The sequence below is a fragment of the Lissotriton helveticus genome, chromosome 5_1 (assembly GCF_964261635.1).
Source record: "Lissotriton helveticus chromosome 5_1, aLisHel1.1, whole genome shotgun sequence".
Lineage (NCBI taxonomy): Eukaryota > Metazoa > Chordata > Amphibia > Caudata > Salamandridae > Lissotriton > Lissotriton helveticus.
Window position 1 is genome coordinate 1,899,012,187 of NC_136065.1, and position 17,501 is coordinate 1,899,029,687.

Here is a 17,501-nt window from a genome sequence, read left to right on the forward strand (position 1 = left end):
AATGGGTACCAACATAGACTGACTAATGGGTAAGAATGGGTACCAAGATGGATGCGTAGACTGACTGAATGCTATGAACGGGTACCAAGGTGGATGCGTAGACTGACTGAATGCTATGAACGGGTACCAAGGTGGATGCGTAGACTGACTGATGCCTATGAATGGGTAATCAATCAATCAATCAATACATTTGTAAGGCGCGCTACTCACCCGTGAGGGTCTCAAGGCGCTGAAGGGAGGGGGGGGGGGGGGGGGCTGCTATTGCTCGAATAACCAGTTCTTGAGTTGCTTCCTGAAGGTGAGATGGTCCTGGGTCAGTCGTAGGTGTGCGGGGAGGGAGTTCCATGTCTTGGCTGCTAGGTAGGAGAACGATCTTCCTCCGGTGGTGGTTCTGCGAATCCGTGGGACGCTGGCGAGGGCGAGGCTGGTGGAGCGGAGCTCGCGGGGGGGAGTGTAGAATGAGAGGCGGCTGTTGAGGTATTCGGGCCCATGTTGTGGAGTGCTTTGTGTGTGTGGGTGAGCAGCCTGAACGTGATCCTCTTGCTGACAGAGAGCCAGTTCAGGTTTCTCAGGTTGGCGGATATGTGGCTGTGGCGAGGGATGTCTAGGAAGTCTAAATCCCAGGTTTCGTGCGTGGTCTGTGTCGGTGCGGTTCCCAGCATTGTGGGCCACCAGGAGTCGTCCCAGGCGGATGGGGATTGTCCGAGGATGAGGACCTCCGTCTTGTCCGAGTTGAGCTCCAGACGGCTGTGCTTCATCCATTCTGCGACATCTTTCATTCCGTCCTGGAAGTTGGCTTTGGCGGTGAGAGGGTCTTTGGTGAGGGAGAGTATCAGTTGGGTGTCGTCGGTGTAGGAGATGATGTTGATATTGTGTTTGCGTGCTATGGTGGCGAGGGGGCTCATGTAGATATTGAAGAGATTTGGGCTGAGTGAGGAGCCCTGGGGTACGCCGCAGATGATCTTGATGGCCTCTGAGCGGAAGGGAGGGAGGCGGACTCTCTGGGTTCTGTCGAAGAGGAACAATGTGATCAGTCCAGGGCCTTTCCTTGGATCCCAGTGTTGCAGAGGCGGGTTTTTAGGGTGCGGTGGCAGACGGTGTTCAAGGCTGCCGAGAGGTCCAGGAGGATGAGAACGGCTGTCTCTCCGTTGTCCATCAGGGTCCTGATGTCATCGGTGGCTGCGATGAGGGCGGTCTCGGTGCTGTGGTTGGCTCGAAATCCGGACTGGGATGGGTCGAGCGAGTTGTTTTCTTCAAAGAATGCAGTCAGCTGTTTGTTGACGGTCTTCTCGATGACTATAGCTGGGAAGGGGAGAAGAGAGATGGGGTGGAAGTTCCTGAGGTCTTTGGGGTCCGCTGTTGGTTTCTTCAGAAGGGCGTTGATTTCTGCGTGTTTCCAGCTTCTCGGGAAGGTAGCTGACGTGAAGGAGCTGGTAATGACGTTCCGGAGGTGGGGTGCGATGATGGTGTCGGCTTTGTTGAAGATATGATGAGGGCATGGGTCGGAGGGGGAGCCAGAGTGGATGGTGTTCATGACGCGGGTGGTGTCTTCAGTGCTGATGGGGGTCCATGCGCTGAGGTTGGTGGTGGGGGTTGTTGGTTTGGTGGCTGGAGGTGGAGTCTGGGGTCCGAAGCTGTCGTGTATATCTGCGATCTTGCGGTGGAAGAATGCGGCGAGGGAGTTGCAGAGGTCTTGCGACGGTGTGATGTCGTTGTTGCTGGCGCTGGGGTTGGAGAGCTCTTTGACGATGCTGAAGAGTTCCTTGCTGTTGTGGGCGTTGTTGTCCAGACGCTCTTTGAACGATGTCCTTTTGGTGGTGCGGATCATCTGGTGGTATTCATGGGTGGCGCTCTTGAGGGCTGTCATGTTTTCTGATGTCCGTTTGTGGCGCCAGGCTTTTTCGAGGGTTCGGCATGATTTCTTTGCGATTTTGAGGGCGTCTGTGAACCATGCGGCTTTTCTGTTGCTAATCTTGCCTGGGTTTTTCTTCAGAGGGGCGAGGTCATCGGCGCAGTTGGTGATCCATTGTGCGAGATTGTGTGCTGCGTCGTTGGTGTCGGGGGTGTCGACAGGTGGGTTCTGGCTCAGTGATGTGGTCAGTTGGTCTGAGGTGACTTTGTTCCAGCATCTGCGGGGGATCTGTAGCATCTGGTGGTGAGAGGTGGCCTTCTTGAAGGTGAAGTGGATGCAGCTGTGGTCGGTCCAGTGTAGTCCGGTGGAGTGGCTGAAGGAGACGTGGTTGCAGGCGGAGAAGATGGGGTCGAGCGTGTGGCCGGCGAGGTGGGTGGGCGTATTCACCAGTTGCTTGAGTCCGAGGTTGGCGAGGTTGTCTAACAGGGTGGTGGTGTTGTTGTCATTGTTTTTCTCCAGGTGGAAGTTCAGGTCCCCTAGGAGGATGTACTCTGGTGAGGCTAGGGCGTGCGGGCTGATAAAGTCGGTGATGGTTTCGCTGAATTGTGTCCGTGGGCCCAGGGGTCTGTAGATGAGTGTTCCTCTGAAGGTGGTCTGGGGGCCGATGTGGATCTGGAAGTGTATGTGTCCGGTGGCGGTGAGTGTGTCTTCGGCGTTGGTCGTGACGCTGATGGTGTTCCTGTAGATGATGGCGATTCCTCCTCCAGTTTGGTTGATGCAGTCCCCCCTGGGTGATCTTGTAGCCGTCCGGTATGGCTATGGCGATGTCGGGGGCCGAGGAGGCGTTCATCCAGGTTTCAGTGAGGAAGGCGACGTCTGGTGCTGTGGTATCGAGGAGTTCCCAGAGTTCGACGGCGTGTTTGTAGACGGAGCGGGTGTTGAGCAGGATGCACTTGAGGTGGTTGTTGTTGCTGTGTTCGGTGGGCGGGGTGCAGGTTTGGAGGCAGGTGAATTTGCAGGCTTGGCAGGTGAAGGGTCCGTGGGTGCGCCTCGGGGTGGCTCGGTGGCAGGCGGCCGGTCGTCCAGTGTTGAGTGCGGTGAGGGTGGCGCTGTCGTACCTCAGTCGGGTGCCCTGGCGTCGGCTGGGGCCAGGGGTTCTGGCGCTGGGCGCGGTCTAGGCGCGGACGGGCGCAGACGCGCTTGCCTTTGGCGCGCCCGCGCAGTGGCCTCCATTAAGAAGGGTGCGAGGGAGGGAGGAGCAGCTGGGAGGGGGAGCGGGTGGCGAATCAGGCACGGAGGGCGGGGCCGCAGGGGAGGCAGCGGCGGGAGCGGGAAGCGAAAGAACGGCAGGTAAAAGCTGGAACACAGAGGCAGCAGGGGGGATGCTGACGCAGTGGGAGGGAGACCTGGCCTGTGAACAGGGTTGAGGGTCGCTCCCTTAGTGCGCAGCGGCCTCCTTTAAGAAGGGTGCGAGGGAGGGAGGAGCAGCTGGGAGGGGGAGTGGGTGGCGAATCAGGCGCGGAGGGCGGGGCCGCAGGGGAGGCAGCGGCGGGAGCGGGAAGCGAAAGAACGGCGGTAAAAGCTGGAACACAGAGGCAGCAGGGGGATGCTGACGCGGTGGGGGAGCGACCTGGCCTGTGAACAGGGTCGAGGGTAGCTCCAAGATGGATGCGTAGGCTGACTGATGCCTATAAATGGGTACCAAGGTGGATGTGTAGACTGACTGATGCCTATGAATGGGTACCAAGATGGATGCGTAGGCTGACTGATGCCTATGAATGGGTACCAAGGTGGATGCGTAAGCTGACTGATGCCTGTGAATGGGTACCAAGATGGATGCGTAGGCTGACTGATACCTATGAATGGGTACCAAGGTGGATGCGTAGGCTGACTGATGCCTATGAATGGGTACCAAGGTGGATGCATAGGCTGACTGATGCCTATGAATGGGTACCAAGATGGATGCGTAGACTGACTGATGCCTAGGAATGGGTACCAAGGTGGATGCGTAGGCTGACTGATGCCTATGAATGGGTACCAAGGTGGATGCGTAGACTGACTGATGCCTATGAATGGGTACCAAGATGGATGCGTAGACTGACTGATGCCTATGAATGGGTACCAAGGTGGATGCGTAGGCTGACTGATGCCTATGAATGGGTACCAAGGTGGATGCGTAGACTGACTGATGCCTATGAATGGGTACCAAGGTGGATGCGTAGACTGACTGATGCCTATGAATGGACACCAAGATGGATGCGTAGACTGACTGATGCCTATGAATGGGTACCAAGATGGATGTGTAGGCTGGCTGTTGCCTATGAATGGGTACCAAGATGGATGCGAAGACTGACTGATGCCTATGAATGGGTACCATGGTGGATGCGTAGACTGACTGATGCCTATGAATGGGTACCAAGAAGGATGCGTAGACTGACTATGCCTATGAATGGGTACCAAGGTGGATGCGTAGACTGACTGATGCCTATGAATGGGTACCAAGGTGGATGTGTAGACTGACTGATGCCTATGAATGGACATCAAGATGGATGCGTAGACTGACTGATGCCTATGAATGGGTACCAAGATGGATGCGTAGACTGACTGATGCCTATGAATGGGTACCAAGGTGGATGCGTAGACTGACTGATGCCTATGAATGGACATCAAGATGGATGCGTAGACTGACTGATGCCTATGAATGGACACCAAGATGGATGCGTAGACTGACTGATGCCTGTGAATGAGTACCAAGATGGATGCATAGACTAATTGATGGGTGAAAAGATAGGAACAAAGATACATAAATGCCAAAGGATAAAGGGGAGAAATGCACCTCGCGATGCAGTTTTATGGATGGGAAGGCAGATGGTGGGATGTGTACCTGGAGGGGTGTGTTGATGGGAGGGTATTTGGGTTATGTAGGACTAGAGTCAGTGGGAAGTAAGGAGAATGCTGGAAGGTAGGCTGACAGAGGACTACATTAGTTGACTGATGCATGTGTAGGTTACATATGGGTAGGCTGGTGTAGTAGTTAATTAGGTTGATGAAAGGGTCAGTTGCTGCATAGGTAAATTGATGAAGAAGTTAGTTGGTGGATGAATGGGCCAGTTCCTGAGTGAGTAGATTGATGGTGGAGTAAGTGGGGTGATAGATATGGTAGGTGCTATCTAAGGGAGTAGAGTGGTGGATGAATAAGTAGGTTGTTGTATTGTTTGGATGCTGCAGAGTAGACTGATGAATGAGTAAGTAGGTTTTTGGATGGCTCATGTTCTGGATGAGTAGAGTGGTGCATGAGTAAGTAAGCTGATAGCTGGGCAGTTGCTGGAAGAGTCGAGTGATGATTCAGTAAGCAGTCAGATAGATGGGTGAGGTAATGGATGAGTAGATTGATGGAGGATTAAATATGTTTGTAGGTGGCTCAGGTGCTGTATGCATAGATTGGAGGGGGTATGTAGAATGTTGGAGGGTTTAGGTGTTCGGTGGGTAAGTATGTGGAGGACTAAGCTGATGGATAGAGATGATAATGGAGTCATGGGCTGATGGAGGAATGGGTAGGTTAGTGAATTGATGCTTTGAGTTGGTGCATGAGTAAGTCAATAGGTGAGTAGGTAGGTGAAAGAAAGAGTAGGGTTGCGAAAGTGTTAAAACATATGCCCCTTAAACCAGATTGATAAACAAGCAACCAAAACGTCAGCTGATATATAACGAGTAAATGAATACGCATGTGGAGAGAGACTTGCTAAAGACGTCTTGAGCTCTCAGATGAAGAGTCCATCTCCTTACCCTGCCAAATCACTTCCTCCACTCCACTCCTAATCACTGTGGCAGACTGCACCCCACCGTGAGATTCCACCATCATTCTTTTACTGGGAAGTGCCCACATACTGCCATGCTAGCGTACCACGCTGTGTCTACTGGACTAGCATATTACCAAACACAATGAATGAATGGAATCTGAGCCCTGGGTAATGTATGGTTCACTTAAAGGACGTGTAGTGTTCCTGTCTTGGAGTCCTGTGGCTCAGGGTACCTTATCCCCCCCCAAGGCTGAGCTTCTAACCTCACCCCTCTGGCTTCCGTTGCCTATGGTTGAAGCCAGAGTACCACTGGGATTAATTGTGCTCAGTTATTACTGCGCGTCTCCATTGTACCTGACCTATAGATGGAGCCATTGCTAATGGTTTGCTCTGGTGCCAAGTGCTCATAAGCTGCCAAGTAGCGCTGTACAAAATAATTAACAAAATAATGGGAGCTGCTATGATCTCCCTACTTAATTGCATCTACTTAATATAATTATACTTATTAAGGATGACCACCTCAATCTCATTGCTGGCAGGTCACCAGTCCAGAACCATCATATAAGTGCTCTGGGACAAAACTACTCTTTCAGTTACTCCCACCTGTCCCAGTGCATGGTTGTGAGGTGGTGGCACTCATTGTATTCCTGAAAAGGAATACTCACTTTAGAAGTCTATGTCCTGGATCATAAGTAAGACAGACCCCCATTGTCAATCATTTATCCTCTGAAGTCGATATGTTGAAATGAGGTGATCCAGACGCGACTGATGAGACAGCGTATGGCTGCCTAGCTGTAAATGATGCTTTAAATTTAGATGTAGTCTAGACTGCTGCTGCAAGCTTGTTAAAGCATTTATGCTCCATCTCCCCAACAACGACTCAATGTCCTTCAAACCTGTCAGCCTCTCCCACAAGTGTCCTTTATAAAACAGTGATAAATGTCTGCATAGCAAGACCCTCCAGTAGTGCAGGAACAACATTCAGCAGTACACTTTTGCATGCCTGCTGCAGTTAGTCGAACACAAACAACATTCCCATCTCCCAAATATGTTGTTTATCAAAAGGCAAGCAAAAGAAGGCTCTGTCGGGTAGAAGGTGGTTACTTTCTGGCGCACTGTATACCCTAATTTTAATTTATAGCAACTGTATCTCTATCGCCTGGACACAAAACAATTAATTTATAAAGAACTGAAACATGATTCGGGATAATTTTTCCTATTTTTGTTTATTAGAATTAAATAATTCATAGATATTCACAAATGTAGTAGTTGGAGGCTGTCGACATACAATGAACATTTACATATAAAACTGATCATGTGACATACGTGCTCAGTGCTCAATGAGTGTACAATATATACAAAGTGGTAGAGGGTTTAAATACATGTGAAGGATAGGCCAGACAATCATGTAACTTCCATGACTCTTAACACTAGTAATATTGTCTTGCTATGTGTAGAGTCTTGGTCAGTATGGGCCTTGCGTGATCATCGACGTTTCAACCCGTAATGTGCCCCATTTGGAAGTCACATAGGGTCTTCATCAGGACCGAATGGGGGATGAGGGGGGTAATGACAGCCCTGGACAAGCAGGACACAGTCCTGGCTGCGTTGGAAGACCACTGACTGTAGACTCTGAGTGGACTCAATCGTCGGTTTCTCTTGATCTTGTGGATTCAATCGGTAGTGTGAAGGGGCAGACAGGCATCAGTCCTGTGCTGCCGACAGCACAGGATCGTGGGGTGATGTTGCCCTATAATGTGGATGTTGTGGGAGCAGTGCGCCCCAATTCAATTTTAAGAGGTTATGGGACCTGAGTGTGCCACTGCTGGATCATAGGAACATGTGTTTCCTATTAACTGGAGGTTGCGGGAGTTGAGCGCTCCATTTCTAGATGTTTACCAGATTTTCTAATTTTGAGTGATATGCCAGTTTAACCTAAGTGACGTGACTGTTGTCACATTTCTTTGTTTTGTTAGTGTGTCCATTATTGATGGATGTTTCCCTGTCTCGCCGTGAGTTGGGACCCTTTTTGCCTCTTGCGCCCCTAGCCTTCGTTTTCTTTTGGTTTCTTGGGTTTTGTATGCTGTGTTTTGGCGCGATGGTGTGTTTGGTATTTTGATTTAGGAGTAATGTCTGTGGGAGTATTGTCTTTTTGTTTGAGAAAGGGAGAAGGTGGTGGTGAATGTAAGTTGCTGGTTTGCGTGAGTGAATGTTAGGTTGCTGATCTTACCTGATTTCATGTTAATTGCTGAAGTTGCGTGATATGACTTGTTCTCTGCAATTTTATTTCTATTTATTGTTCTTCTATTAAAGAAGGGAGATGTATTGTACTTATTCCTGCTGCTCAGCCTAGAATGTTTGGTGTGAGAGCTTGTTAGAATGTTGAGTGTGTAAGACTGTCAGTTGGATGAAGGACTGAGCGGCAGGAGGCTGCTCCTGATGGGGCTTTATCCTCTTCTTCTTATCTTACCATCTTAAATGAATAAACTACTTACAAGGAACTACAAGGACTTCGCTACCTTTATTTACCACACAGGCATGTTTCAGTTTTTTATAAATGAATTGTTTTTTGTCCAGGCGATAGAGATACGGTTGCTATAAATTAAAATTAGGGCATACAATGCACCAGAACCTCATTTTGCTTACTTATATATACACCCAGGTTCTGAGGGACAGAGGGTCACCCCATTGTTGTTTAACCGTTTATCAAAAGGCGGCAGATGTTTCACAGCTCAGACACTGGCTGTGTCTCACATACCATAAAACACTCTGTCCATTCTCACTGACTGAACACCCTCCCTTAAACAGCATTCACTCTGCTGCTTTGTTGTTATGTTTGTACAATATAAATCCTCATACAAGCACACAGGTCAGGAATAACTAACAGCTCATCTTCATTGAAAACCTTCTGCCCTCACTTTAAACCAGTAAGTGCCTTGATGCTTTTTTTTAAACAATAGATTTTGCATTTTTAAATAAAGAAGCATGACACACCTTACAGCTTCGTGTTGAGCATCATTTAATACAATAGTAGGGGGGTTGCAGTGCACATCAACTCCCCAGAGTGTAAATCCTACAGTCAGGACATTTCATCGTATCACAATTCAAGTTGGTGTTCCCCAATAGGAAATGTTATTCCATTCGGATGTGTAGCTTACAGTGGGTCGCCCTCTGTGTCTGAGGGGGTGTCACCCATATCTCCGAGGCCCTCAGCATCTTGGACATTGTCGAATGCAGCCCTCCAGTTCCTCGTTGTCTCTGTATGTAGGTGGTGAATGGATGCCATGTTGTGTCGAATTTGGTAACTCTATCCCTTGCAATAGCGGTAAGCTTTTTCATGGCATAGATTGACCACACCTTCTGCCACCACATGTTTAGTGATGGTGCTTGTGGTTTGTTCCACAACTGGCTACGTTGAATCTCACTGCCAGAAGGAGGAGGGAGAAAAGTCGCCCAAGGAGTCATCTTAGGAGGAAGTCTATCTGTCTCTGGGTCGCCCAAGAAGACCAGAAGTGGTTCATGTGGCAGAGAGACGGTAGTGATGGAGCATGTGGAGGACCTCACCCCAAAATGTTTGTATTGTGGGGCATGGCCACCATGTATGTAGGAAAGTGCCCCGTACCCGGCACCCCTTCCAACACAGCTCCGAGCCCCCAGGCATCTTGTGTAGTCGTACGGGTGTGAGGTACCAGCATGTTAGGATTTTGTAAGAATCCTCTTTATATCAGAGGAAAATGGAAGGCTTAGAGGCCCTCTGACATACTGTACCCCCTTCTATTTTGTTGCTTCTTCACAGCCCTGAGCTGTGGGGGTTGTACCCCATGTTTTGTCTATAATGTCTGTGGCCAATTCCTTTTCCCATTATGTCAGGTAGGCATATTTCTTTGGGGGGGCAGGTGAGGTTGGGGTTCTAACAATACAGCAATGATATGCCTCTACGGCAAACATTGTTGAGGTATAGGGCTTATGTGAGTGTTTCCTCCTTTTGCATAGCTAAACGATCCAGTGTAGTGCTTGTCCCATCCTATAGGTCTCCCGCATGGTCAGGGCGTACTTCTCAGCTAGATCCCAAATTTATCCCCAAGTTCCAATCTTTGTCGAAGTCCCTCAGAGTGGCAGATCGGCCCCGGTACCAACCAAAGGAACCTGGGTTTGTTTCGCCCCTGGTAAAGTTTGGGGTGGTAGCCAGGGGAGTGAGAGGAAAGGGGTATGTCGGGAACATACTTCTCCCCATACCTCTCACCAGGAGACAAGGAGTGTGGGGCGTCAGTGGTAGAGGTGAAGGGTCGCATGACCAGACCGATGTAGGAAGCCACAGGAGACCGCCCAGAGGGACCGGAGAAAAGGCTTGTTCCACCTGTACCCAGTGCTTGCTGTCAGGGTTGGGATTCCAGGCAAGTGAGGGTCGAAGCTGCGCTGCCTGGATGTATGGCAACATCTGGAAATCCAAAACTGCTTTAGATCGTGGGTCAAAAGAGACGCCCATGCCCCCAGACGAAGCTAAGCATTTTGTTGCGTATCTGTGCCTGTCGTTTTGGGGATGGTAAGGGAGAGGGTTTGGAAGAAAGACAATTGAGTTGGCCTAGCCAGGAGATCTCTAGCTGCCTTGGTGTCATTTAGAACACAGAGCTTCAAAATATAAGTTTCTCATTTAGTACATTATTCAATGTACTTAAACATGTTCTCTTCTCGTGTGTAACACTAGGACGCTGGTAATTTGCATGAATGAATGGAACTGTGAATTGTGTTCTAAAAGCTGTGACTGTCTCAACAGTAGATTATGTTTGTAAGGACACATTCTCTGCTCTGCTCATTGGGAGAAGTGTGGTGGCTGTGTCTGAGTTTAGGTGTGCTCGGAGGGAGAGGACAGAAGGGGTGCGAGTGGAACATCTGGAGCAGCACTGACCACAGTATGCAATGATGCTGGATGTGAGACAAGTGTTGTTAGGAGGCAGCTTTAGATGAGGGCATGTGAGCCGGCGAAGCCTCAGTCACCTGAAAGGTAGTCTGCGTCTCACACTTACCCTGAGGAACAGATATCTGTGGTGAGACGATGCTCTAAGTCTTAACACTCTGCCTGTAGTGTGGTGAGACTTAAAACAAGAGGCACCAGAGAAGGATCCGTAAGAGACTCTACAGCAGGGTAAGGAAAGGACACATCAGTGTGCTGTGCAGTTCTACAATAGAATGGGGAAGCAGCCATGCCTTGTTATGCTGAAGCAGCGGCTGTGGTCATTGGACGAAGATCCAGGAATGAGCAGCTTTGAGGAGGCTTTGGAGATATTGAAGCAACCGCCTACAACTTTCGGTTGGTCACAAGGAGGAAATATTTATGGAGTTGAGGCTACCAATGTAGAGATTTCGGTCAAACCTCAATGGCTAAATAGCAGGGGTGTACAAAAAATGTGGTGTTTCTTTGAGGTATTTATTTGTATATTGTTTAACAAGTGTTTACAACCTAAGGAAGACTGTTAAAATATCATCAGTCAAACCATGCTGGTATACATTTACTATATATTAGTAATTGCTATGCAAGTGTGCATGATAAAAAGAAACGCTTTGCTCCATTTTTGTATTTTTATGTACTCTAGAGGACTATTTTACCAATGTTTCAAGTATAATTTGCACACTTGTTCTGTATTGACAGAGCGCATAGGTTGCTCTGTTTCCTTTTTTAGTCATTTATAAGAGTATATGGCATGGTGAGGGCTTGAGTTAGGACCTTGTTTTGATATTATTATCTTATCCTCTCTCCATCCTTCCCTTCTGGCAGACATCGCTGGTCCACCTCCTGAAGACAGTGAGGCTACTGCGGTTGCTGCGTCTCCTGCAGAAGCTGGATCGCTACTCCCAGTACAGTGCAATGGTACTCACCCTACTCATGTCCATGTTTGCCCTGTTGGCCCATTGGATGGCCTGCATCTGGTATGTGATTGGTCGGAAAGAAATGGAAAGCAATGACCCTGTTACCTGGGACATAGGTGAGTAGTGATACTAAAACACCTTTCTAAACCTATAAGAATGAAACCATATAGCGTACGCTGCTCCAGTAACAGGCATATGCACTCAATGGGCATAGAAAACATGCCCAAAAGGCACCAGTACAACGCCTTATCAACAACTTTTAAAAGGCCCCATCCTCCTCTAGCACACAGTAAAAACCAGCTGTGACTCATCACCAGATATCAAATTACAGCCTAAGCAGGGACCTCTACATTTTATAACCACTAACACCCTAAAAAGAGCCAGATATTAGAGCATTGGAATGTTTGAGAGATCCATTGATTCGTCTGTAGGTAGTTATAGTTAGGATTTAGGTCCATAGGAAGAGCGTTTTTCATTTGCCAATAACTTTGGCGTCACTTGACAAATCTTCAGGAATATTTTCAAAGCGAGTATGACACACACTCCAACTGCTGTCTTGAAAGTTTTGTGGTGATCCGTCAAGCGGAGGCTGAGAGACAGGGGGAGGGAGGGTACCAAAACGCGTTTTCCTCATTTTAATTCCCATAGGAACTTAATGGCTATAGCACGACCTGCTGAATGGAATTACACCAAATTTGACAGGAAGGTTGGTGGTGGTCCAGGTGTAAATCTGTCCAGTACTTTTAGAGATATTACCTTGGAGCCATTGATGGTGCTGGGGACTGCCAGCCCCCAGGGCCAGTTCCTGCTATGGCTATGGATGTCTGCTTTTGCTTGCTGGGAGCTGACAGCCCCCACTGAGCAAAAGCAAACATAATCCCGCTTTCTGCATGCCAGAGCTGTGCTCCAGCTTGCAGAAAGCGAAGTTTTCATCTGATTCTCTGCACACAAGTATGTGTGCAGAGAAACCAATGTTAAACATTGCTTTGAGAAACAGGGTGCTGCCTCCCGCAGTCCCCAACACAGGGCAGAGAGGCCGAGTCCCAAGGGATGGCTGATGCCCGGGGAGGGGGACCATATAGCTCCCCTCCCCATTACAAAAATAAGAATTCTTTTTAAACGTTGGCCCCTGGGGGAAGCCCCTGGAGGCTTTGCCCCTTTACCATCCACTCTGCAAACGGGTCTCCTGGTGCACAACTTGTTGGGGGATGAAGTCCCCTTGGCTAGTGAGGGTCCTTGGGGGCCAACAACCCCTACTGTTGTCTCCAGTAAGTCCCACACAGAGGAATTGCAGAGAGGTCAGCCAATGCCCCACCCCCTTATCCAGCACTCTGCAAATGATCCTCCTGGTGCAGTAATGGTTGGGGGATGAAGTCCCCTAATCTGCAGAGGGTCCTTGGGGGCAACAACCTCTCCTGTTAGCTTCAGTAAGTCCCACTCAACCGGATTGCTGAGAGCTTGTCGGATTTCCTGCCCCCTTTCTCCACCACTCAGCCTCCTGGCATACTACTGGTTGAGGGATGAAGTCCCCTTGGCTGCTGAGAGCCCTTAGGAACAAACAATGCCTCCTGTTACCTCCATTAAGTCCCATGGAGCGGGACTGCTGAGAGGTCACCTAGGCTCCACCCCCTTTCCCCACCACTCTTCAAATGCACCTCCTGGTGCACTACTGGTTGGGGGATGAAGTGCCCTTGGCTGCTGAGGGTCCTTGGGGCCCAGGAAACCCTCCTTTTACCAACAGTAAGTCCCACACAGCGGTATGCTGAGTGCTGGTGGGAGGCGCTGGCCCCTTTCTACACCACTCTGGAAAGAAATGTCTCCTGGCACACTACTGGTTGGGGAATTAAGCCCTCTTGGATGCAGAGGGTCTTTGGGGGCCAAGAAGCTCCTCTGTTGCCAGCAGTAAGTCCCACACAGCAGGATTGCTGAGAAATGGTTGGAGGCCCATTGGCCTCCACCACTCTGCAAACTCCTAGTAGTTAAAAAAACATCAAAATTAACCTATAAAACCAAAGATTACAGGGCAGACATAGTTGGGAAATGAACATTTTAAAACCTTAGAAATTCACTGAAAAACCAAAGGTTTCAGAAACGTTATAGTTTGGCTCAAATTTTACTCATCCAAAACCAAAAAAGTTCCGCAGTTGTAGTTACCTGAGCTAAATATAACTTAAGTTCCCCGCAATACACACACATATACGGTCACCTAAGAGACCTCCACTGGCTCCCCGTCAACAAGAGAATTACGTTCCGTCTCCTCACCCACGCACACAAAGCCCTCTACGACCTAGGACCCAAATACCTCAACACGCGCCTGACCTTCTACACCCCCACCCGCCAACTACGATCGTCCAATCAAGCCCTGGCCGCGATTCCACGCATCCAAAGATCCACCATGGGAGGAAGATCTTTCTCCTACTTAGCGGCCAAAACCTGGAATTCTCTCCCCTCCCACCTCTGCCTTACACAGAGCCACCTCTCCTTCAGAAAACAACTCAAAACTTGGATATTTGATATATAACGTACCCCCCTCCCTCAAGCGCCTTGAGACCCTCTGGGTGTGTAGTGCGCTATACAAATTTTAACTTGACTATGACCTCACATATTACATCATTCTTGACATGGTCAGCGGCAACACTGATGACATCATTAAGTGAGTGTAAGTGTTTTTAAGAGTTTATGAATGGATAAATGTACATACTAAGCTACTACAAAAGTTAAATTAGTATACTAGGTGTACAACTAATGAGTGATAATATCTCTAACATGTGTTATCTGAGTGGGAGGGTGACTGTAAGAGTGTGTGGCTGTATGGGTGGGATTGGGATAATGCATGCTGTATGGGAGAATGAGTAGATTTCTGGTATGTATGCCGAATATCTGAACGCTACAGGGATATTTCGACATCCAGGTCAGGAAACTGTGGTTCGAGAAAACGCGGTGAGGAGTGTGCACGCTTTCAGTTGTGGGGATTATCTTCTATCGACTGAATTTGTTTGTTGTCAGGAATCACAGTAATTAACTGCATTCCACCATGTCGGCCGTCGTGTTAAGAAGTAGGGAGCAGGCTGCCAAACTTGTATTTGTCACCCCGGCTGGGGGGGGGCAACAACGTCGACACCAGGGGAAAGTGCTGCAAGCGCTACAAATCCAACGGCGCGTGATTTGTTTCGCAAACTGGAAAAGCTAATGAAAAAAGAAACTTCCAAATGGTGGGAGAACAAATCTTTGTCCATGTATCTGGAAGTGGGCTGTATACCACGTGGCCTCCGAATTTCTCTGGCTCCCAGTTATGAGAATCCGGACCCTCGCTTGCTCGAGAGATGGGCGGCGACGAACTTGGACTCCTCGGCTAAACTGATGGTGCTTTTAATGGAATTTGCCGAGAGTGACCGCATGAAATTACAGAATGAAATCGAATCTGTTGAAGCGGAACTAGAAAAACTGGGAGAAGATGATGCCAACTTGAAAAAGATGAGGGATGAGATGGAATTCCAGCTACAGAAGGAGGAAGAAATAATCAAAAAACGTAAGGCGTTTAAATTTGAAAGGGACAGGTTAGATTACCTGAATGGACGCATATTCACTTTCGCGAAAAGGTTCGAGAAAGAAGGAAATAAGGGCCAACGAGCAGATAACAATCGTGCCGGTGTCTCAAAGGAAAATTCAAGCTCTGCCTCATCAATTAGCTTGAGCTCCACAGAAGGAAGTGAAATGGAGGGTGAATTACACAGTACATCATTGGGGTTTACCGTACTAACACCTGCGCAGGAGATGAGACGCCTGTGCGAGGCCAGGCGCGAAACCCTAAGACCAAGAGTAAACCCTACCCAAACAGGAAGAGTGCAAACCGTAAGCGGTCAGAGCGACGCAGATGCCACAAAGAAAAGTGGCGCAACCAAGAAGAGAACCAAAGGGAAATGGTCGAACAAGAAACGGGGCAATCAACAGGGAGCCCCTCAGTAATAAATTTGACCAATATAAATCTAAGTCCTAAAGAGACTAAAATTCTTGGTTTAGGGCTCTCCTACTGTCCGCCACAAACTTTTAATTATGCTAGCACACGTATGGATGCATACAAGTTTGTGAGAAAACTCAAGCTTACTAAGTTCCATCGCCTACGACCTAAAAATAGTAAAGACATTGAGATAATACCCTTAAGCCCGAACATACTAACAGTTGAAGATGCCCCCTCATTTGAAGAAATTTGGGAATTACAAACTGAACAAAACACAGCAAACTCATGCACAGCGCCAGGAGCGGTTATTACTACTGTTGGCAAGAATAAGGCAATTACACCGTTTAAGCCTAAGTCTACCTTCAACCCCATTTCAACCCATGACAATCTGGATATTTACCAGGATTTATTGGTGGAGGACCTCAAAAAGCTATATATAACTACCAACAAAAAAAGTCAAGCCATTGCACGACAGAATCAGAACTACAATCTTCTGATCAAAAAGTTGAAATCAGATGATAACCTAGTCGTAAAACAAGCGGACAAGGGAGGCAACGTTGTGCTATGGGCACGTGACAAATATATAGCAGAAGCTGAAAAACAACTCGGGGACATTGCCTGTTACCGGAAAACTAACATTATAACTATCAAAACGGCTTGGAATGAGCTTAATGCCAAACTTATGGGGTGGCGCAGCTGTGGTTTGATTTCTATGGATGAATTCAAATTCATTAAAAAGGAATTCCCTGTAATTCCCATCTTCTATCTTTTGCCAAAGATTCACAAAGATCCATTGTCTCCACCAGGGAGACCGATAATATCGCCGATTGATAGTGCAACGGAAAACCTATCCAGGTACATAGACTTTTTCTTACAAGAATGGGTTAAAGGATTGAACTCGTACATACGAGACACAACTGACTTCTTGTGCAAACTATCTAAGCAGACTTGGTCTGAAGACTATTTACTTATGACATTGGATATTTGTTCCCTGTACACGTCTATAAGGCACATAGATGGACTAAAGGCAACACAATTCTTTTTGGACAAACGCCCCATACACAATGCACAGCATAACAAAATGCTTATGGGGATGCTTAATATATGCCTACAACAGAACTTTTTTACGTTTGGAGGTCAAGCCTATCAACAGTTGAGAGGGGTGGCCATGGGGTCTTGCTTCTCCCCCAGCTTCGCGTGTTTGCACATGGGGCTGTGGGAGGAGCAGACCCTGATGGGACAGCACAGAACCACAATGGAACAACATGCCATTTTGTACCTCAGATACATTGATGATCTGTTTTTTATCTGGAGGGGTTCGAAAGAAAGTGCCATTGATTTTGTGGATAGGCTGAATATTAATAATTTGAATCTTCAATTTACCTCAACGATTAGTGAATTTTCAGTCAATTTTCTGGATGTAGAAGTCTATATTAAGAACAACAAAATAGAAACGAAGTTGCACAGGAAAGTTACCGCTGGTAACACGGTATTACATGCCTCCAGTAACCATCCTCGCCACTTAATTCGCAGCATCCCCTATGGGGAGATGCTGCGAATAAAACGGATATGTAGTACTGAGGAAGAATGCAAAATTGCTCAACTTCAGTGCAAGATGCGGTTTTTGGAAAGAGGCTACAGCCATAAAATGATAGACGAAGCTATGACCAAAACAATGAAATTCAAAAGGGAACAACTAATAGAACATTGTACAATCCCTACTACTGTTATTGAAACTATGACCTCACCAACAGAGAAAATACAGTGTAGAGCCATTGTCACATATAGTCAGCAACATGCTGAGATTCGCAGGATCTTTTCAAGAAACTGGAATCTCGTACAAGGAGATCAAGTGATAGGTGATCTAATATGTAATAAACCAGAGATCACATTCAGAAGATCGTCTTCCTTAAGTAATGCCATTGTAAGCAATACCTTAGATCTCCCAAAGAAGTGGTGGGAACGAATTACAGGTTTCAAGAAATGTCAAGTTTGTAAGGCCTGTAAACATGCCATCAATAAAACC

General features: G+C 47.9%; 1 protein-coding gene across 1 annotated transcript in view; it reads left to right on the forward strand.

Moving 5' to 3' along the window:
• Positions 1-17,501, forward strand: part of KCNH4 (potassium voltage-gated channel subfamily H member 4) — a 297,438-nt gene that overhangs the window by 206,188 nt on the left and 73,749 nt on the right. The window contains exon 7 of the mRNA XM_078640671.1: positions 11,426-11,633. Within this exon, the coding sequence (XP_078496797.1) occupies positions 11,426-11,633 (208 nt within the window). The remainder of the gene's footprint in view (positions 1-11,425; positions 11,634-17,501) is intronic.